Source organism: Pipra filicauda, unplaced genomic scaffold (genome assembly GCF_003945595.2).
Source record: "Pipra filicauda isolate LSUMZ 115617 unplaced genomic scaffold, ASM394559v2 scaffold111_size4109106_pilon, whole genome shotgun sequence".
In the NCBI taxonomy this organism is placed as follows: domain Eukaryota; kingdom Metazoa; phylum Chordata; class Aves; order Passeriformes; family Pipridae; genus Pipra; species Pipra filicauda.
In genome coordinates this window covers 1,966,875-1,983,298 of record NW_024103563.1, presented here as the reverse complement: position 1 = coordinate 1,983,298, position 16,424 = coordinate 1,966,875, and the positions used below count along the sequence as shown (strand labels likewise).

Genomic DNA, 16,424 nt, shown 5'->3' with positions numbered 1-16,424 from the left:
GGAACCAGTTTTGACTGCAGTCTGCAAGTAGAACCTGATGTCTCTCTTTTTAAAAGCCTCAAGTATGATGAAGCAAGATAAACAAAAAAATACTTAAGGAAGAAGTTTGGACAAGAAGAGTACTTCAGGTTTCTTGAGCTACTAAGGAACAAATTGAAGAATTCAAGTTTATCTAAGAGCACAAGGAGTCAAGTCTCTGACTGAGATCTGAGAGGATAGGTTTGCTTCAGGAGTTCTCACAAATTAAAGTCAGGTTTTGCAAACAAATACCAACCCAGTCAAATCATCATACCATATGAACCAGAAACTATCATCATTATTCTGAAGAACAGAGTTTTGTAAAATTGACGGGAAAATTCGGGCATTGAGATTTATGTTCAGAAAGGGCATTTAGAAAGCAGGCTTGTGGCTGACGCAAGTTTAATTTTTGACCTGAACTGAAGAGTGTGGTGAGGTTTGTTGTTTGTTTTGGCATTTTTCATGTGGCTTCCACCAGGAAGCTGTAGTCTTAACATACCTTCAGGTAAATAAATAAGCTCTCCCTCCTGGAAATACTGTTCCACTTGATTTTGTTTACATTTAAGTGGTGCTTTTTTCCTGTAGAAAAGCAAGGTATATTATAACATAAGAAATTATGTTATTTGCCTTATACAATCTGAAATTAAAATTCTATGACTCGACATTTCTTTTTTTCTCTTCTGACTCTAATCAGATCATCTTTGGTAAAATTTCCAGTTGTTGATTTCAGGCAAGGACTGTAGTTTATAATATAAGCGCTCTTAAGCAAACCGGTGTATAAGTAGTATTATTGTCCAGCTTTAGCACAGAATCTAAAAAAAAACCAGACAAATATCAAGTAGCAGCTTTCCATAACCCTTCACTCTATATGGGTCAATAGTTATTTAAACAAGTAAGCAAACTCATGCTGTACAGTTCCTTTTGAACAGACTTTGACTCGACCGTGCCACTATTTAAAGGGTAGTCAATTTAAGATCTGTAACAGATTTGTTCAAGATCTGTATTTCTACATAATGGGCTCCTCACCAAAAGCATCATAATGGGTTCCTCACCAAAAGTCATGACACAGCAGAAAATCCACTGTAATGGTACAGTTACCATTGCCTTGAGATATTGGGCTGGCAGGCAGTAGCAGCTTTTGATCTATGGCTCCATCAAGGAATTTGAAGCAATGGCAATAACACAGACTTTATCATCATAGCAAAGGATGCTTCCATTGCACTGATGGCTGTAAACATCCCATGAACTGTTTAGGTGTAGAATGGTGCTTGAAAGGTCCTTAGGAAACTTGATAGACTAATTGCATTGAAAATACTTCTAAGATAAGAGATAAATCTTGAGAAGATAAATCTTGAGAAGCACCTAACTGCAGACAAGAATTCCTCAGGGGAGTAGTTGTTCTGTATGCTGAGTGACTTGCTGCTATGTACCCCTAGCTAAGATGTACAAATAGCTATCTCTGGGTAAAAAGTAGGGCTTAGCAAGCACTTTCAAGGAGAATATGAGTTGTAATAGCTACAGCACTAAATCTAGGCTGAGGTTAATCAAAGCATCCTGCTGGTCATCCCTTTCTAAAAGCAACAGATTGTGGATATCCCCAGCTCCAGGCCAACCACTTCCCAGGGGTCTTGCTCCTCTACCAGCCTTACGAAAAATACATCATTCATGTATTTCTTATTACAACATGCAAAGTGTCTCATATATTTGTTTCTCATGACCCAATTTAAATACAAATGGAAAGGAAAAGTTGTTATCTTTAGTTTTCAAGGCAAAGAAGAACTTATTTTGACACAGATATAGTAGTAAAGGAGCATGACTGTGACTTTTATTTTCCTCCATATTTGACCAATCCAGCTGCCTTATTATTGAACCAATCTAAGCTGCTTGATTGCAAAACTATTAATTACTCAGCTTTTGAACAATAATCAAGTGCTTAAACACAGGCTGATTTGTATCAAAGCCATAGATGATTACAAGGTGGGCAGGACAAGTCATGTGGAAGAGCAGGTCAGCTCAGGGGAAATGGGGGAACCTGAACTCGTGACTGGGAGCAAAGATGAGGTAAGTCGGTATAAATGTGGGAAGGACAGAACAGAAATGAGGAGAAGAATAATAATGAAGAAGTTAAGATGAGCAGAAAGGGAAGAAAGAGCTAAGGGAAGGAGAAAATTAAAAACTATCTGTGTAGAGGAGAACAGCAGTGAGAAGCACAGCACAGCAGAGCACCAGCAGCCAACCAGCCCAGACACCAGACTTGGACAAAACTGCTCAGCTCTATGTTCTGTTTCCCCTCCCCGCCCTTGACAGAGACACAGTCCCACACAAGCACCATCCACTGGGTTGTGCCCAGGAGGATGAGCGAGGAGCTTGTGTGTTCAAAACATGAACTTGTGTGTTCTCCTTATGAACACTATTGAGAACCTATAGGCATGCCAGGATGGGAATTGTTATTACAGTTCTTAGGGACTTTATGGGATGTCAAATTAAACAGATGCCCTTGCTTGTAACACACATCAAGCCTCACCTTCCCAACTTAGCATCCAGCAGAGACACATATAAACACCACAGTTCTAGTCCTAAAAGCCAATCAAAACTAAAGTAGTATAGAAAGAAATTAATCCAATTTCTAAACATGGCACAGATACTTCAATGAGTCCTTCCTAAAATGAGAAGAGAGACTGCAGATCAGTCTGATGAATTTACACTCCCCATGAAAAAAATCTTGACAGAGGGTGAGTGTAAAGACTGTCAGAATGCAATGCAAAAAACCCAATAAATAACTGACATAATAGGAAAAGCAAGAATTTGCTGATAAAAGTTCAATTTAAAGAAGACTACAGGTTTAATTATTTAAACAGAATGCTTTTTAAAAACCCTGTTCCTCTTTTCAGTGAGTTTTCAATGTAAATTTGGAAACCAACACAAGCATTTATAGCACCTTCTACTTCAGATGAGCAACAAAGCAAGAGGGAACTAAAAGGGCAAGGCCATATTTTGTGCATGCCTGAGAAATGACGCTGTTTGTATGATGACAGCAATAGGTTTTTCTGGTTTTCCTTAAAATTTATTTGCTCAAGTGGGAGTTGGAAACATTATAAGACAACACTGTTTTGAAAAACATGGAAAGGACATCCGTATGGATACACAAGGGTATAAACTGACGTAAGCACTAAACAGCCCCCTAACCGATCAGAGTCAAAGAAAAACTAGCAAAGTGACACGCACATCCTTCCAGTCTGCACTGCTTTGGCTTAGCTGTTCATTTACAATTGCTCCGCAGTACGTGTCATTTCATGATGTGCCCCCATGACTCTGACTCTACCCAAATGAGATCCCTCTCACACACCAGCTTTTCCCATCCTCGTCGAATGTAGGAGCCTGGAAGGAACCAACCTACGTGCTCTGCTTATCTGGAGTCACATCAACCATGCCTTTCACCAAAATCATGAAAAATTTAACCGGTTTAGTACAATGTTTATACACACAGGCAATTCGGGCATCCCCCAAGGCTCCTTGAACACGTAATGTCAATGAGCAGAGTAGAGCAAAAAGCACCACAGAAAGCTCAAAGCAAGGCACAGAAACCCATGTCCATGAGTCTAAGGGTAATACTGCTTAATACAGTGTTACCAGTACAGAAACCAGACAGGTTTCTGTTGTAATTTGGAGCTCCCAAGAATATGGTCTGGATGTGGTTTTTGCTACAGGCAAGGTGTCCCGAGGCCACTTTGAGGTCATTTGTCAAACGCTGACCTTGCCTCCAGCAATGGAACTGTGTCCATCCACTGTGAAGGCTTTTTGCATCCTTCCTTAAGATGAACTGTGTGACACAAATCCATCTCCTTCTCTAGTTGGAAAAGGAAGATTCCAATTTTCACAGGGAATGCATTCCTGCCCACAACAGCCAAACTTATATATAGAAAAAAATCTCCTGGGTTTGCTATGAGTTTATCAATATAGGAAGTTATTCTTTTAAGTTACAAAAGCAAAAAAATACTTTACTGTGGGTTCCTAAAAATTTTGGTGATTCCATGAATTTTCGATAATAATGTTTCAAATGCAAGGTTGGTTTTTTTCCCTAAATTTTTCCAGACCGAAAATGCAACTTTATAAGCCATTGTATCTACTCAGATATCGAGGATATGTACTATAAATATTTTCTGTCCCTTAACTTTTCCTTGTTATTTTCTTCAGCTGTAAAACTGCCTGAATATCTGCTGTACTTTCTGGTGTGCAAGAATAGTATACCCTGCACACAAGAAGAAAAAGCAGATTTTTAAAATGAAAAAAAATCACAAGGGTACTTTCTTCAGACCTCTCAGAATTGCACTCATTTACAACTTATTAACTCAATAATCAACAAAAGTCAGTGTAAATCATATACATACACTCTACCAGCAAGAAAAAAATCTGTTTATTTTCAAATCATAATCTTCCCCCTGTTCTTTATAAGAAAAAATTAAATAGCGTAGGAAAGGAAGGAACATCTACTATGGCAATAGATATGCTGCCTCCTAACAACCCCCCCCCAAGTCTCATTATGAATCAAAGCATAAATCCTTTGGATATTTAAGGCTTGAGGGACAATGTGCAATAAAATCTGCTCTCATTTATTAATTTTAGAATTGCATTATGCATCAAGAAAGTGTATGTACACAAAACAAAGCTTTATTTGTACATTTTTAATTGTAAACTCAGTTTCTTTTTCAGGGAAGAATAACCAAGTCTTAATGAAAATAGCTCAGCACTGAGGAGGAAGACCTTTGTAGGCATTACTCATATTTTCAAGGAATGAATAGCAATTCCCTTGAATTCAGAAATTACCAGATCCCTGAGAAACAGAATATGAGAAATGACTACCATCCAGCTGATTTTGACACCATAATCCGTGTTCCTCAAGTGACAGAAAGATGCCTCCCTTGTAACCAAGGGTTTCTTAAAAAAAAAAAAAAAGAAAGAAAGATAACCATAGAAACCATTTTTCTTGTACTGACCCACAAAGTGAAACATCAGTCAAAGCCAGGACTTTTAGACTTCCCCTGTATGTAAACACAGCAGAAAATGGTCTGTTTGGTTTCTAGATGAAGCAATCACCATTTCCCAACCTGAGTAGCGATCAGCGTGTTTTGACAGTTATTGCTACAGAGACTGGCTTAGTCATACTGACCTGACCAAAACTGCATCAGCTCCATGGCACTCCTCCTGGGGCCTCCAAAACAGGCTGATTAACTCCCTTCAGGGGTGGCTGATATTGCTCCTGAGCTGGCTGCACTTGTGCGGTTACCTGTTATCTGTTGCCAGGCACTAGTGTACAGCCCCGTGTGGTCTGGGGGGATCTGAAGGTGGCCCCCACGCTGGCATGTCCAAGGGTCACACGCACTCTCATTCCTCTACTTGTGCCTGCCTGACAGATGTGCTGGTATCCTGCAAAAGCAAACATTATTACACAGCTCTTGCTTTGGAGGCAGCGATGCTCAGGACACTCTGCACAATTAATCCACAGTGCAGCACCAAGGCTCTTCTCATTTTCACAGCCAGAGAGCTTTTCAGTTAAACATTAAGAGGTGCATCCTTTCCTCTTTAGATTCTCAATGAAACAAAACATAGACTCGCCAGGATCTTGTTGCACTCCAGAAAATAAACGTACAAAGTCTTCTATGCAACAAGTTTATTACTGTTTCAATAACAGCTAGCAGAGCAATCTTTCTCCCTGGGGGCAGCAGCTAACGCTCATTGAGCTCTCTTGCTTCTGCTAGTCATCACCATCAAAATTTATACTGGCTTCCTAGTGTGCTGAACTTAGGAAAAAAAAAGGTATCATGAGTACTGTGTTCAGATGCAGCAAAAAAAAAAAAAAAAAAGGCACAGAGAAGTCTTGTGCAACTGCCAAATTCATTTTGCAGATACAGATTTAACATCTAAGATCCCGTACCTAATGTGATTCACATACTGCATGCTAAACCACAGAGCCACGTGGCAGTGTTCATCATTTATGCAGTTGCCTTGATAAACAGTTACTAATGCATGAGGTTTCACTATTTTGCCCCTTTCACTAAGAACTAAAAATCCTCATGGAATGGAGGTGTCATTCCAGCTGTCCCGTACAGGCAGTTCTCCTGGGTTTGAAAGCAACTTGCACGTTTCCAATAGTCAATGTTTTCACTTTTTCACTACCACCATTTTACATCACAATGAATTCTTAAGGTGAATATAGATCTTATTTACATGAAGTGCAATCCAGATGAAAATCAGGTACAAACCATTTAGTTATGATCAGCACTTGCAGTCACATACTTGGAATTTATAAAATAGCATCCTTTGAGATGCAGAGACTTACAGTTCCTCCAGTGAATAGCACCAGGTTCCCACAAGCAGATTCTCACTGCCCTAAACACAACCATTTTTCCCAGATTAATCTTTGCTCCAAGGTTCCAGCCCCATTTGATATCATGCCAGCAGTTTCTCCAAAACATAGCAAAACAGAATTCCAAGTTTTCACATAACTACCAAATTAATAACTGAAAAATAAGATTGATTTCTTATCTCAAACTGTCTCACAGATATCCATGACATCTGCTTAGTTTTTCTTTCCCTATATTTGAAGTCTGGAGGCTTCTTCCTCACAACTGATGGAAATTTTTTTGAATGCAAGCCAAGTCAACTAAATTTGACTACCTTCTTAGCATTTGCAGTTCAGTGTAAAAGATATATTTGTCTCAGTGATGACTGTCAAATGAAATGTCTCATCACAATGTAAGTTCAGAAATGCGGATGCTTCCCTGAATCACTGCTTCTGAATTTAAAACAAGTGAAAATCAAAAAGCACCTTGTAGTCTTTACCCAATCTCTTACTTCATGCTCCAGCTGGATCCTGCACTACAAAGTTTTCAGTATTACTTTACTTAACCTTGGTGGTCACTCTTCTTGGGGTGGGGGGAAAGCAGGGAAGGAAAAACTAATATTCCTCTGAAAAATTTCCCTACATAAAGAATTCTGGAAGTATAGGAGCACATTCAGCCTCTTCAGCACAAGGCTAGGGCATAGGAAATGCAATGCCTGGTTTCTTTGCTATAGTTGCCTTCATAAACTGCAATCTGGTTTACATCCTTACCCCTTACTTTTTTATTTTTAGTCCACGTATTTCCCTACAGAAACACTGTGAAACTGTTAAGTGCTATAACAATGCATACCCTCCGAGTGGTAAAAGTGCAGCTGTCAAAGACTCCCACTGTTAATGGCTATGATTTAACTTTTGGTTGTTTATTTTTTCCTTTTTTACTTTCTCCTCCAAGCTATCCCGTTTGGCAAACTCCCTATTCTGGAAGTAGATGGAGTTATCATTCACCAGAGCCTGGCAATGGCAAGATACCTTGCCAGAGAATCAGGTAAGATACTCAACTATTTTCTTTCTTTAATGCTCAGGAAAAAAAATACATCAGTAGTGAAAATAAAAACAAATCAACAACTTGGCAAGCCCAACCACACAGAAGTCAACACCAGCATGGCAATCACGGTACTGGTGCTTTTTCCAGCTCATAGTTATCAGCCCATTGTTGCATCTGCAGTTTGCCAGTACCAAGTGCTGACCACAGGAATGCAGTGTACCACACAGGATGCTATCAGAGCTGCCACTCAAAAAAGCACTGAGGAGCACTGTGTGGTGGCATGGCCACTTTCAGCAGCCTTCCTTACCACAGTTTGGTGACAACCGGGCTCACTGGGTTGGGACTGCTGTGGCAATCCTGATGAGATCTCAGGCTACGTTCCCTGCCGTTCCAAGATCAGAAAGAAGAAATGGAGCAAGGCACACCCACTAGGGTGCTGTACAACAGGGTTTAGAGTCACTCAGATGTCATATAGAAAGTAAAAAAGGAGACCAAAAAAAGGTTCAAAGTAACAACCTCTAGTGTGAAATGCTATGACTTTCAGAGCTGAAGTCATGTGGTTGAGCTCTGAATTTGCACTGTAAGTGTGTATGCCTAAAGGAAAACTCAGAAATAATCTCTCCCATGTCTGATTGAGTTTCCACTCTGGATACAGTGCCTGGAGTTTGGACTGACTTCTCCAGCCAATAAACTTTATTCACCTGCCACTGCATGACAGAAAGTGCATACCTGTGGCCTCCCTAAGGCTCTCAGGGCAGTTTCCCCTGAAGTTAAACTTTGAGCTGCCAGGTTAACCAGAGAGATGACCAGGAGAAGGAGGTTTTGGAAGCATTAGAGATTATCACAGCAGGCAGAGCACTCTGAAGCAGATTTAGGCAACAATTCTGCGCTGGCAGAGAGATTAGAGCAGATGGTGACATCACTTGCATCTTTAAATACCTACATGCTATGGAAGTACTCAACCAGTTAGATAAAGTGATATAAGACTTAGTAATGCAAGTAATCAAAGAGAGTAGCCAAGCTTTGCTTTAGGTCAGCAAGCTCTCATTCAAAACCATCTGCAAATTTGGTCTGGCTGAAGGCAGATGTGCCCATGGTATGCTGAATGTCAGCAGATTGAAGAGGGGTGCTGGGTAGCAAGTGCTATCCTACTTTTTTCACACTCTGAGCAAAGGGATGTAACCTGCCTTTCAAAATACCTCACATTTTTTAGTTCAGAGCATTATTCTTCTAGGCAATAGCACAACATATTTTCAAGCATGTCTGCAGTACTGTGTTCCTGCCAATTTCCTTCAGCCTTGATACAATCTACTCCTTGCAAGAGAAGAGAATGATGAGAGTCCACTTGGTAATGAAAAACAATGAGAAAGCCTGCCTCTCACCCACGCTTCCTTCCTCCCTGTCTCCTGCTGGGAGGCTGGAGCTGTGCTCCTTATGCAGTCTGAAGTTCTGACTTCCGCATTCCCCTGACACCTTTTCCATCGACTTGCATTGGATACAAAGGCTTGGGATCTGGAGCACACTCAGACCATGCTGATCTCTTTTCAGTGTTAGTCATGCTGTCAGCTACAACAGAAAAAAAAAAAAAACAAGCATAGAAGGGGAAAAATATATTTTCAACATCATAGTCTAAACTTGCTAGTTCTGCCATTAAGTTTGCATACATGTCACTGATATTTTAAGAAACGACATTTTTAGGTACCTGTCACCAACAACTCTTAATTGAAGGTTCCCAGAACTTGATTCCCAAAAGAAGAGGCACACCCCTCACCTTCAAAAGTAGAGTTTCAGTAAGGGAGATGACTTGGCAGAGGAAAGGTGTACAGTTTGTGGGAAGCAGAGCTTCCAGGTGAGGCTTAAAGAACAGAGAGGAAGAGAAGGATGACCTGAACCTGCAGAGGTGAAAGCATGAATGCACATCTGTGAAATGAAAGTGAGGGGGGAAAAAGCATTAAGAGAACTGCAGGAAGGCCAAAGGACAACAGGGGGGAAAAGCAGATTTGTAAACAAGATGAAGTATATATAAGGTACCTGATTACAATGAAATAATTAAAAGCAAATGGAATGTCATGAGAATGTTCTCAATGGGGCTGAATGGGCAGGGTAGAGGGAAAGAGAAGCAGACTTTCATAGATGCTTCGAAGAATGCATTGATCAAAATGAAAAGACCATGAGATGGAGAATGACATTGAAATCTTGGATAGGGTAAGATTAGTGGACAGGAATTTGTGCTGACCCTCACTGAATGTGCTGGGATGGTGGAAAGCAGAGAGGATAAAAAAACAATATTTAGGCTGTGGGCTCAGGTGATGGAAAGTACAACTCACTACATCAGATGGCTGTATGAAGCTGGAGAAGAAAAAAAGCAAAGGTAGATGAGATTGCACCTGGATGCAAGGAGTCAAATCCATGCTGTTAGTATAAAAAAAAATAATCTTGGAGAATAGGTATTTTTATGAAAATATTCAGAGTTTACCTGGGGTATGAAAAGTTCCTGCTGACACTGTTCTTAAACTCCCTTTATATGCTTGCTTCCCACAGGTCTGGCAGGTCAGACGCCTGTGGAACAGGCACTAGCTGATGCCATTGTGGACACCATAGATGACTTCATGACACTGTTCCCTTGGGCAGAGAAAAACCAGGACGTGAGAGTAAGACAATCACTAATTTAAACAAAGATAGTACATAAGCCATGACTGATCATCTCCTCTGGAGACACTGAGGTGTGTCAGCCACTGGGTCCATCACCTCACCTCAGCAAAGATGAGCTGGAGGAGCTCTCTGGTTCTTCCTAGAGGCTAATGCAGACAAAGCTGCCTGCTCTCTTCCCTGTCCTATTTCACCAGATTTTTCCATCCTTGGTGGAAAGGAGGCCATCATGATCTGCCTCTCACTGTTTCACCTTGAATCAAGGACACCATATGTGTGTACACGAAACTGCTCTTCAAAAGGGGAAAGCCAGGACACTTCCACTCCAGCTGGCACTGTGCGAGGCCTCGCTCTTGTCGCAAACCACCTAGGCTCAAATCTTTATCTTTCTGCTAACTCACAGCCCCATCCCATCTTTTAGCACTTCTGCATTTTGATATCTTCCTGGTTTTCAATCAGTATCGGTCTTCCATAACATCCGCTGCCAGGACAACTGCTTTGCAGTGCCCAGAACAGTGTAGGAGAGTGGGCGCTGCTTAACAGAGGAGGTGGCACATCCCTCACTGTCACTGCAGCTGTCCTCTTCAGACTGCCATGGCCCACCTCAGCCCTTGGCAGTGCTCCTGCAAATACTGACAGCAGGCTAACACACTGCCATGGCTATTTTAACACACATTCATGGACATGCCTTACAGCATTTGGGGCTTTTTTTGGCATTAGTCCAGTGCCTCTCATCAGAACCCCAAAGGAAAGCATGCAGATCAGCTGCTGGGGAAAGAGTGTGGTGGATGAGTCAACTCAGATGTTACAATGGCTCCACACAGCTCTGACCCAAGCAGATGATCTGACCTTTTTAGGGAAGTGGTAGTGTAACAACAGGTCCTCACCATGAACTACCTACCAGTGCAGTCACCTTCCATTTACTTAAAGGTAACATTTCAGATCAACTAGGGTATTGTACTACAGAAACCACGGAGTACATAATGTTGCCCCAAACCAATAATTAATAAATACTTAAAAAAAAATGAAAATGCTCTGAAATCTAGTAGAAGAAAACCTGAAAGTGTGTTTAGTGGTTTAGTATTTAACAGCGTGAATTACTTAAATTTCGTCGGGATTTCCTAAGTTTCCTACTTTGGGCAGGATAAGTTGAATCATGCATTTTAATAATTTTGGAACAGCCACACTATTGCTCACATACTAGTGCAGAGGCAGCACTACTCCCACAGCACTGCTGCTCCTCCACGGGGAAACGCCCGTGGTAATGCCTGCGTGTGTCCCAGCTCGTACTCAAGCACTTCTCCAAATCAAAGACCCAGATCATGTCACCAGTGATTAATTTAAAAGGGAAGAGAGTTGGCAGGCAACCCCTATCTGCCCGTACGCACGTATACATGCAAGGTTGTGTGCTGGGGCCAAGGATGATCAAGAAATTTACTTTGCTGGACTCTCCCAATGTTCTTCTCCCTGGTGGCTGTTCTCCCTCTCTCTTCTCAGGTCCACTGCCACCACCTTGTGGCAGAAGTGGCATCTCACGGTCTCGCCAGGCCAGATTTAGGTCATTTACCCTTACTAAATAAAGTCAGAACACCTCCCCAGGCCTGACAAGTGCTTACAGGAACACAAATCCCTCAGAAAGGTGAAAGGATGTGCTATGCTATCTAGACAGTAGCAAAGAGAAATTAAAGCAAGGTATAGGGAGCAGAGGTGGAAGCTGCCCATGGAAGCTCCCTTGGTTCCAGACACAGCCTCCCTTCACCTTACATTCCCCAAAAACACAGCTGGCATTGCCACAGCTTTGTCACACACCGCTGCAGAGCTCCAGGGCTGAGACGAAAAGGTTGTGCCACCCCAGAAGGGGGATCCCGGTCTTATCCTCACCAGCTTCTCAGCTTGACTGTGTACTCCTGTAGTTGGGGGAGGTCATTACCACCACTATCACATAACAGTTTAGGGTTTTCTTTGTGGGGTGGAAGGGTGGGGTGGAGGATGACTTACCTAAAAGAAAGGAAATACTGCAGCACAGAGTACAGATATGAGATTTCTGGACTGCAAACTTGTGGGTGATATTTGTAGTCACCTCATCCAGTTACTAAGTTCTTAACAGACAGCAGAAAATTCTGTCAAGTTTTCACTAGTGTCTGTAGAAAAACCATTTTTATTTCAGCCTGCATTTAGGTTTCTGCCTCTTCTAAATTTTATTCTTTTTTTCATTAACCTGAATTTCAAAGCTATAGAAATAATTCCACGCCTGTACAACAGTCCTTATTTAACCAAGCCTGAGTATGTTCCTCCAAAATTAGGCCAAGCACATTAACTGCACGAACTGTGCCACATGGGTTGACCAGATGATCACAACAGTCTGCACTCTTGTTTCCCTGCAAGTGAGAAGAGAAAACCAGAAACAGTTTCCCTCTCCAAAGGAAACAGTTTAACCCTTTAAAAGCAGCCTTAAAACTTTCTGCTATGGTGGAACAGCTAGCAGAGAACCACCACCATACATAACCTCATGCTTCAGCCATTGACATGCACATACTAAGGCCTGAGTCCTTTGATCCATACTTCATCCTTTAAAAACACGTTAGCCACCTCAAATCTTATTGTTGCAGAGACAATAAAAAGCAGAATAACTTGAACATTAAAGTTCAAAGATAAACCTGAGTAAAAGCTGAAAACCCAGGTTCCACATCTCACATGAGATGGGCTGGTAAGGACAGGTAACTGATCAGCATCTGATTGACAGCATGGAAAGACTGAGCTTAAGGAATTCTGGAAATTTGAAACTCTGTACACTAGAAAACATGACATTCAAGAGTCCCCCCAAAAATGACTGTGAGACATTGGGAATATATTTTGCAGCTGGATTCTTCCCAAATCTATGGCAGGGCTCCTGCCTTGCCATGGCTGGGTGACTGTTAGTACAAAAAAGGAGCAGCATCACTCCAGACATCATGTCTCAGCATTGAGGAGCTCTCAGGTTTTCATTAAGGGAGCAATAGGCTTTAAGTCATGGCTCAGTGAGCCATGAATGCCATGTTTTGGGCATCCAACTTTAATCTTTCACATTTCAGCTTCCTTTTTCACAAATACCCCCACCCCCACCCCCAATATTCAGTTTTGTCAGCTGCTGTGCTTACACATTGGTTTGCATCTCTATGTTTTGTTCTTCCTCCAGAAAAAAGCATTTGATGACATCCTCACCAACAAAGCACCTGAGTTACTGAAAGACTTGGATACATTCTTAGGGGATAAAAACTGGCTGGTAGGGAATTCTGTAAGTATAATTTTTGTTTCTCCCATTCCAATCAGGTTGCCAGAAAGCAATTGAATTTCTGTTTCATGCCAGCCCATGAAACAACTCTCCCACACATTTAACTCTTTATTCTTACCAACACACAATTGGTCGCTCAATTGCAAAGCGAAAATTGTTTTCCATACCATTGCAAAAGTGAGGCTCACCAGGACTAAGATCTGCATTTTCTAAACCAGTTCATAAGAACGTTAACACAAAACATTTTAAAAGCCTCTGTACTAGTGAACAGAAGCTCATTCTGTTTATAATCACTGACCAACTTATGAAAATAATATGAAAAAAACTTCTATAAAAACATAATATCCTTTTTTACCCAAAACTGTTTTAAACACTTTTCTGCAGCACAGTTTCAACAGGAAAAACTAATATTTTAATACTAGTAATATTTGTAGCAAGAGCTTTATTTTAATCAATATTTACTGAAGTCAAGCCTTGCATTACAACCTAATTACTACTTTATAATGATGGGCTTCAGAAAAAAAGCCAAATCAACAACTTAAGTAAAACAGATAAATCCACGTTTCATTTCTGCAGTTTTTTGAGAATACTAGCAGTTCCAGGTTTTGAGATAACCAACGAAAATTTACTGCTTTTTCTCCTACTTCCACTAGGTAACATGGGCCGATTTCTACTGGGATGTGTGCAGTACAACACTTCTGACCTGTAAACCTGACCTGGCAGACAAATACCCCAGGCTTTTGGCTCTCAAAGAGAGAGTGCAAGCACTTCCAGCTATTGCAGCCTGGATCCAGAAAAGACCGAAGACTGTAATGTAGATCAGCTGTTCAGAAAAACAGATACATGTTTAGTTTTCAATGTGACAAGCATCCTAAGTTATTAACTCCAGAATCATTTATGTTAACTTCAGATGGGTACACTGCATCAAATCAAAACCTACCACTTTTTCTGGGGGAGAATCTAAAACACTGATTTGGTAGAGTAATAAATACTGTTTTGAAGAGGTGTGGTTTCAATCACATTCCCCCTCTACTAAATACAGTGCTTGATCAAACCAATTAATGTTTTAGCACTCTCAAATGGAGATGAATAAACCTTCTTGGAGAAGTGCAATCTCAACAATATTTTGACCACTTGGTCAATAAAATTCAAGAGACTATAGAAAGTGTTTGAGAAGCTTGAAGTTTATGCTCTGCTACTGAAAAAAACCCACCCAAAACCTCCAAAACAACCCAAAAAAGCAGCTGTTCAGCTGAGGTGGTGCCCACATCAGCACCAGTTTTCCGTAAGCACACCTGCTGCAACAATAATCAACAGCTCAGTGTCTCTTTCAGTAAGTAGGAGACACAAATTGGGGGTTAGTGGTGGCAACCAGGTTTAGAACAAATGAAGAGTTCATTCTTCCAGGACTAGGGAAAAGGTGGGTGGAAGTCCTGACAATGTGGATGGTCGTTAAGTGCAAGCAGTTTACACAAACTCAAGGGGAGACAAGTGCTTGCACGAGGACTACACTGTGTGATATAAGCAGATACACCACAACAAATCTGGGCAATCCTCTGGGCTGGAAATGGCCACTGCTGGGAAAGTATTTCTGTTCATGCTTGCTTTTCCCTCCCACCATTTGTATTATTTCATTGAATCATGAGTGACACCAACCAACCACTAACAGTTCAGAGACAGGTAAGGTACTGGCAGAACAGAAAGCAAGAACCAATCTTTAGCTAATTCCAACGTGGCATCTTCACCTGCTTTGCAATTCCTTGCACACTTTGTTCTGGCTCTTTACAGATTTTTCCTTCTTCAGCTCCCATCTCCTCTCTTCTTCAGCAACTGACCTCAGATCATGGTGGGTTTTGGTTTTTTCCCTCTGGACATCTTTCCCAATCAGAGACACAGAATCATAGAATGGTTGAGGTTGAAGGGACCTCTGGAGGTCACCTGGTCCAACCCCTTGCTCAAGCAGGGCCACCTAGAGCCAGCTGCCCAGGACTGCATCCAGACAGCTTGTGATTACTCCAAGGGTGGTGACTCTACAATCTCTTGAGACCCTAAATTAAAGAGGGTAGAAATAGTTACAATAAATTAAAAAAGGCAGAAACACATATGAGCTTCATAGCACTTAAAGACAGATATTGATCCTGGGGGTCTACAGATATGATTGTTTGAGAAGTAACCACTGCTCAGCCAGACTACATTAACTGATTCCATATACATCCAAAACTTCACAAAAACCACCCTAAGGGCAGGGATTTTGTTTCAATTCACATCCAAACCAAACAGGTGAGAATATGCAAATACAATGGGCTAAGAGTTGGGTTCGCATCATGCTCGACAGAAACAGGCAACCTCCTTAATTGTAGCATTAAACACCCGTGGTTGTCTGTTAAATCCCACTATCTAGTCCAAGAGAACCAGTGAAATTATAGGAGCATGGCAGACAAACTGATTCTTACCCATCTCCTTTCCCATATAATAAAGTATTTCTTCACTCTATTTCAGCTGTGCATTTTGGAACATAAAGCACAGCACAGAATATTTCGAGGAAAAGCCAAGCGGTTTAGTTCAAACTTCGAAAACATTTTAAGGGATTTATCTTTCATCCATTTTGAATTTGCAGAAATAATGCACAGTTGACCAAAACCACCCACAAAATACCCACAAAAATACCCACAGCCTTGACCAAATGAAAAAAAAAAAAAAAGCATGTCCAACTCACAGATCACCTCGTTGGCTTATCACAAGCACAGTATCTGAAAGACAGGCTGAAAAACTGAGCAATGATGGACTCCAGCTCCTCTTCCCTCCCTCTTCATAGAACACTGTTTAAGTGCCTTCAAAAGATGAAACAAGTGTCTTTTGACTGTGACAACCAGATCTAGCAAAGGGGTAACTAACTATCAAACCTATATTGCAAACCAGAATGAATCTCAGATGCAATCCTCTGAGTGGTTCAGCCTGGTACAGATTTGCTGAGCTCTGCACAGACCACACAGCAGCTGAGGCTTTGACAGAGGGCAGGGGCAGTAAGAACTCCGCCATACTTTGCCTTCCCCCATTGCTTTTTAAAAAGAAGAAGTCTGAATCAACCACTCGAGTTCAAA

The 16,424-nt window shown here is 41.3% G+C and overlaps 1 protein-coding gene across 2 annotated transcripts in view; it reads left to right on the top strand.

The window, feature by feature from the left end:
• Positions 1-14,326, top strand: part of HPGDS (hematopoietic prostaglandin D synthase) — a 29,153-nt gene extending 14,827 nt beyond the window's left edge. For both annotated transcript variants that reach the window (XM_027731744.2, XM_039382542.1), the window contains exons 3-6: positions 7,311-7,403; positions 9,945-10,054; positions 13,228-13,326; positions 13,977-14,326. In XM_027731744.2, coding sequence (XP_027587545.1) covers positions 7,311-7,403; positions 9,945-10,054; positions 13,228-13,326; positions 13,977-14,141 — 467 coding nt within the window. In that variant the 3' untranslated portion in view covers positions 14,142-14,326. The remainder of the gene's footprint in view (positions 1-7,310; positions 7,404-9,944; positions 10,055-13,227; positions 13,327-13,976) is intronic.
• The last annotated feature ends 2,098 nt before the right edge of the window (positions 14,327-16,424 follow it).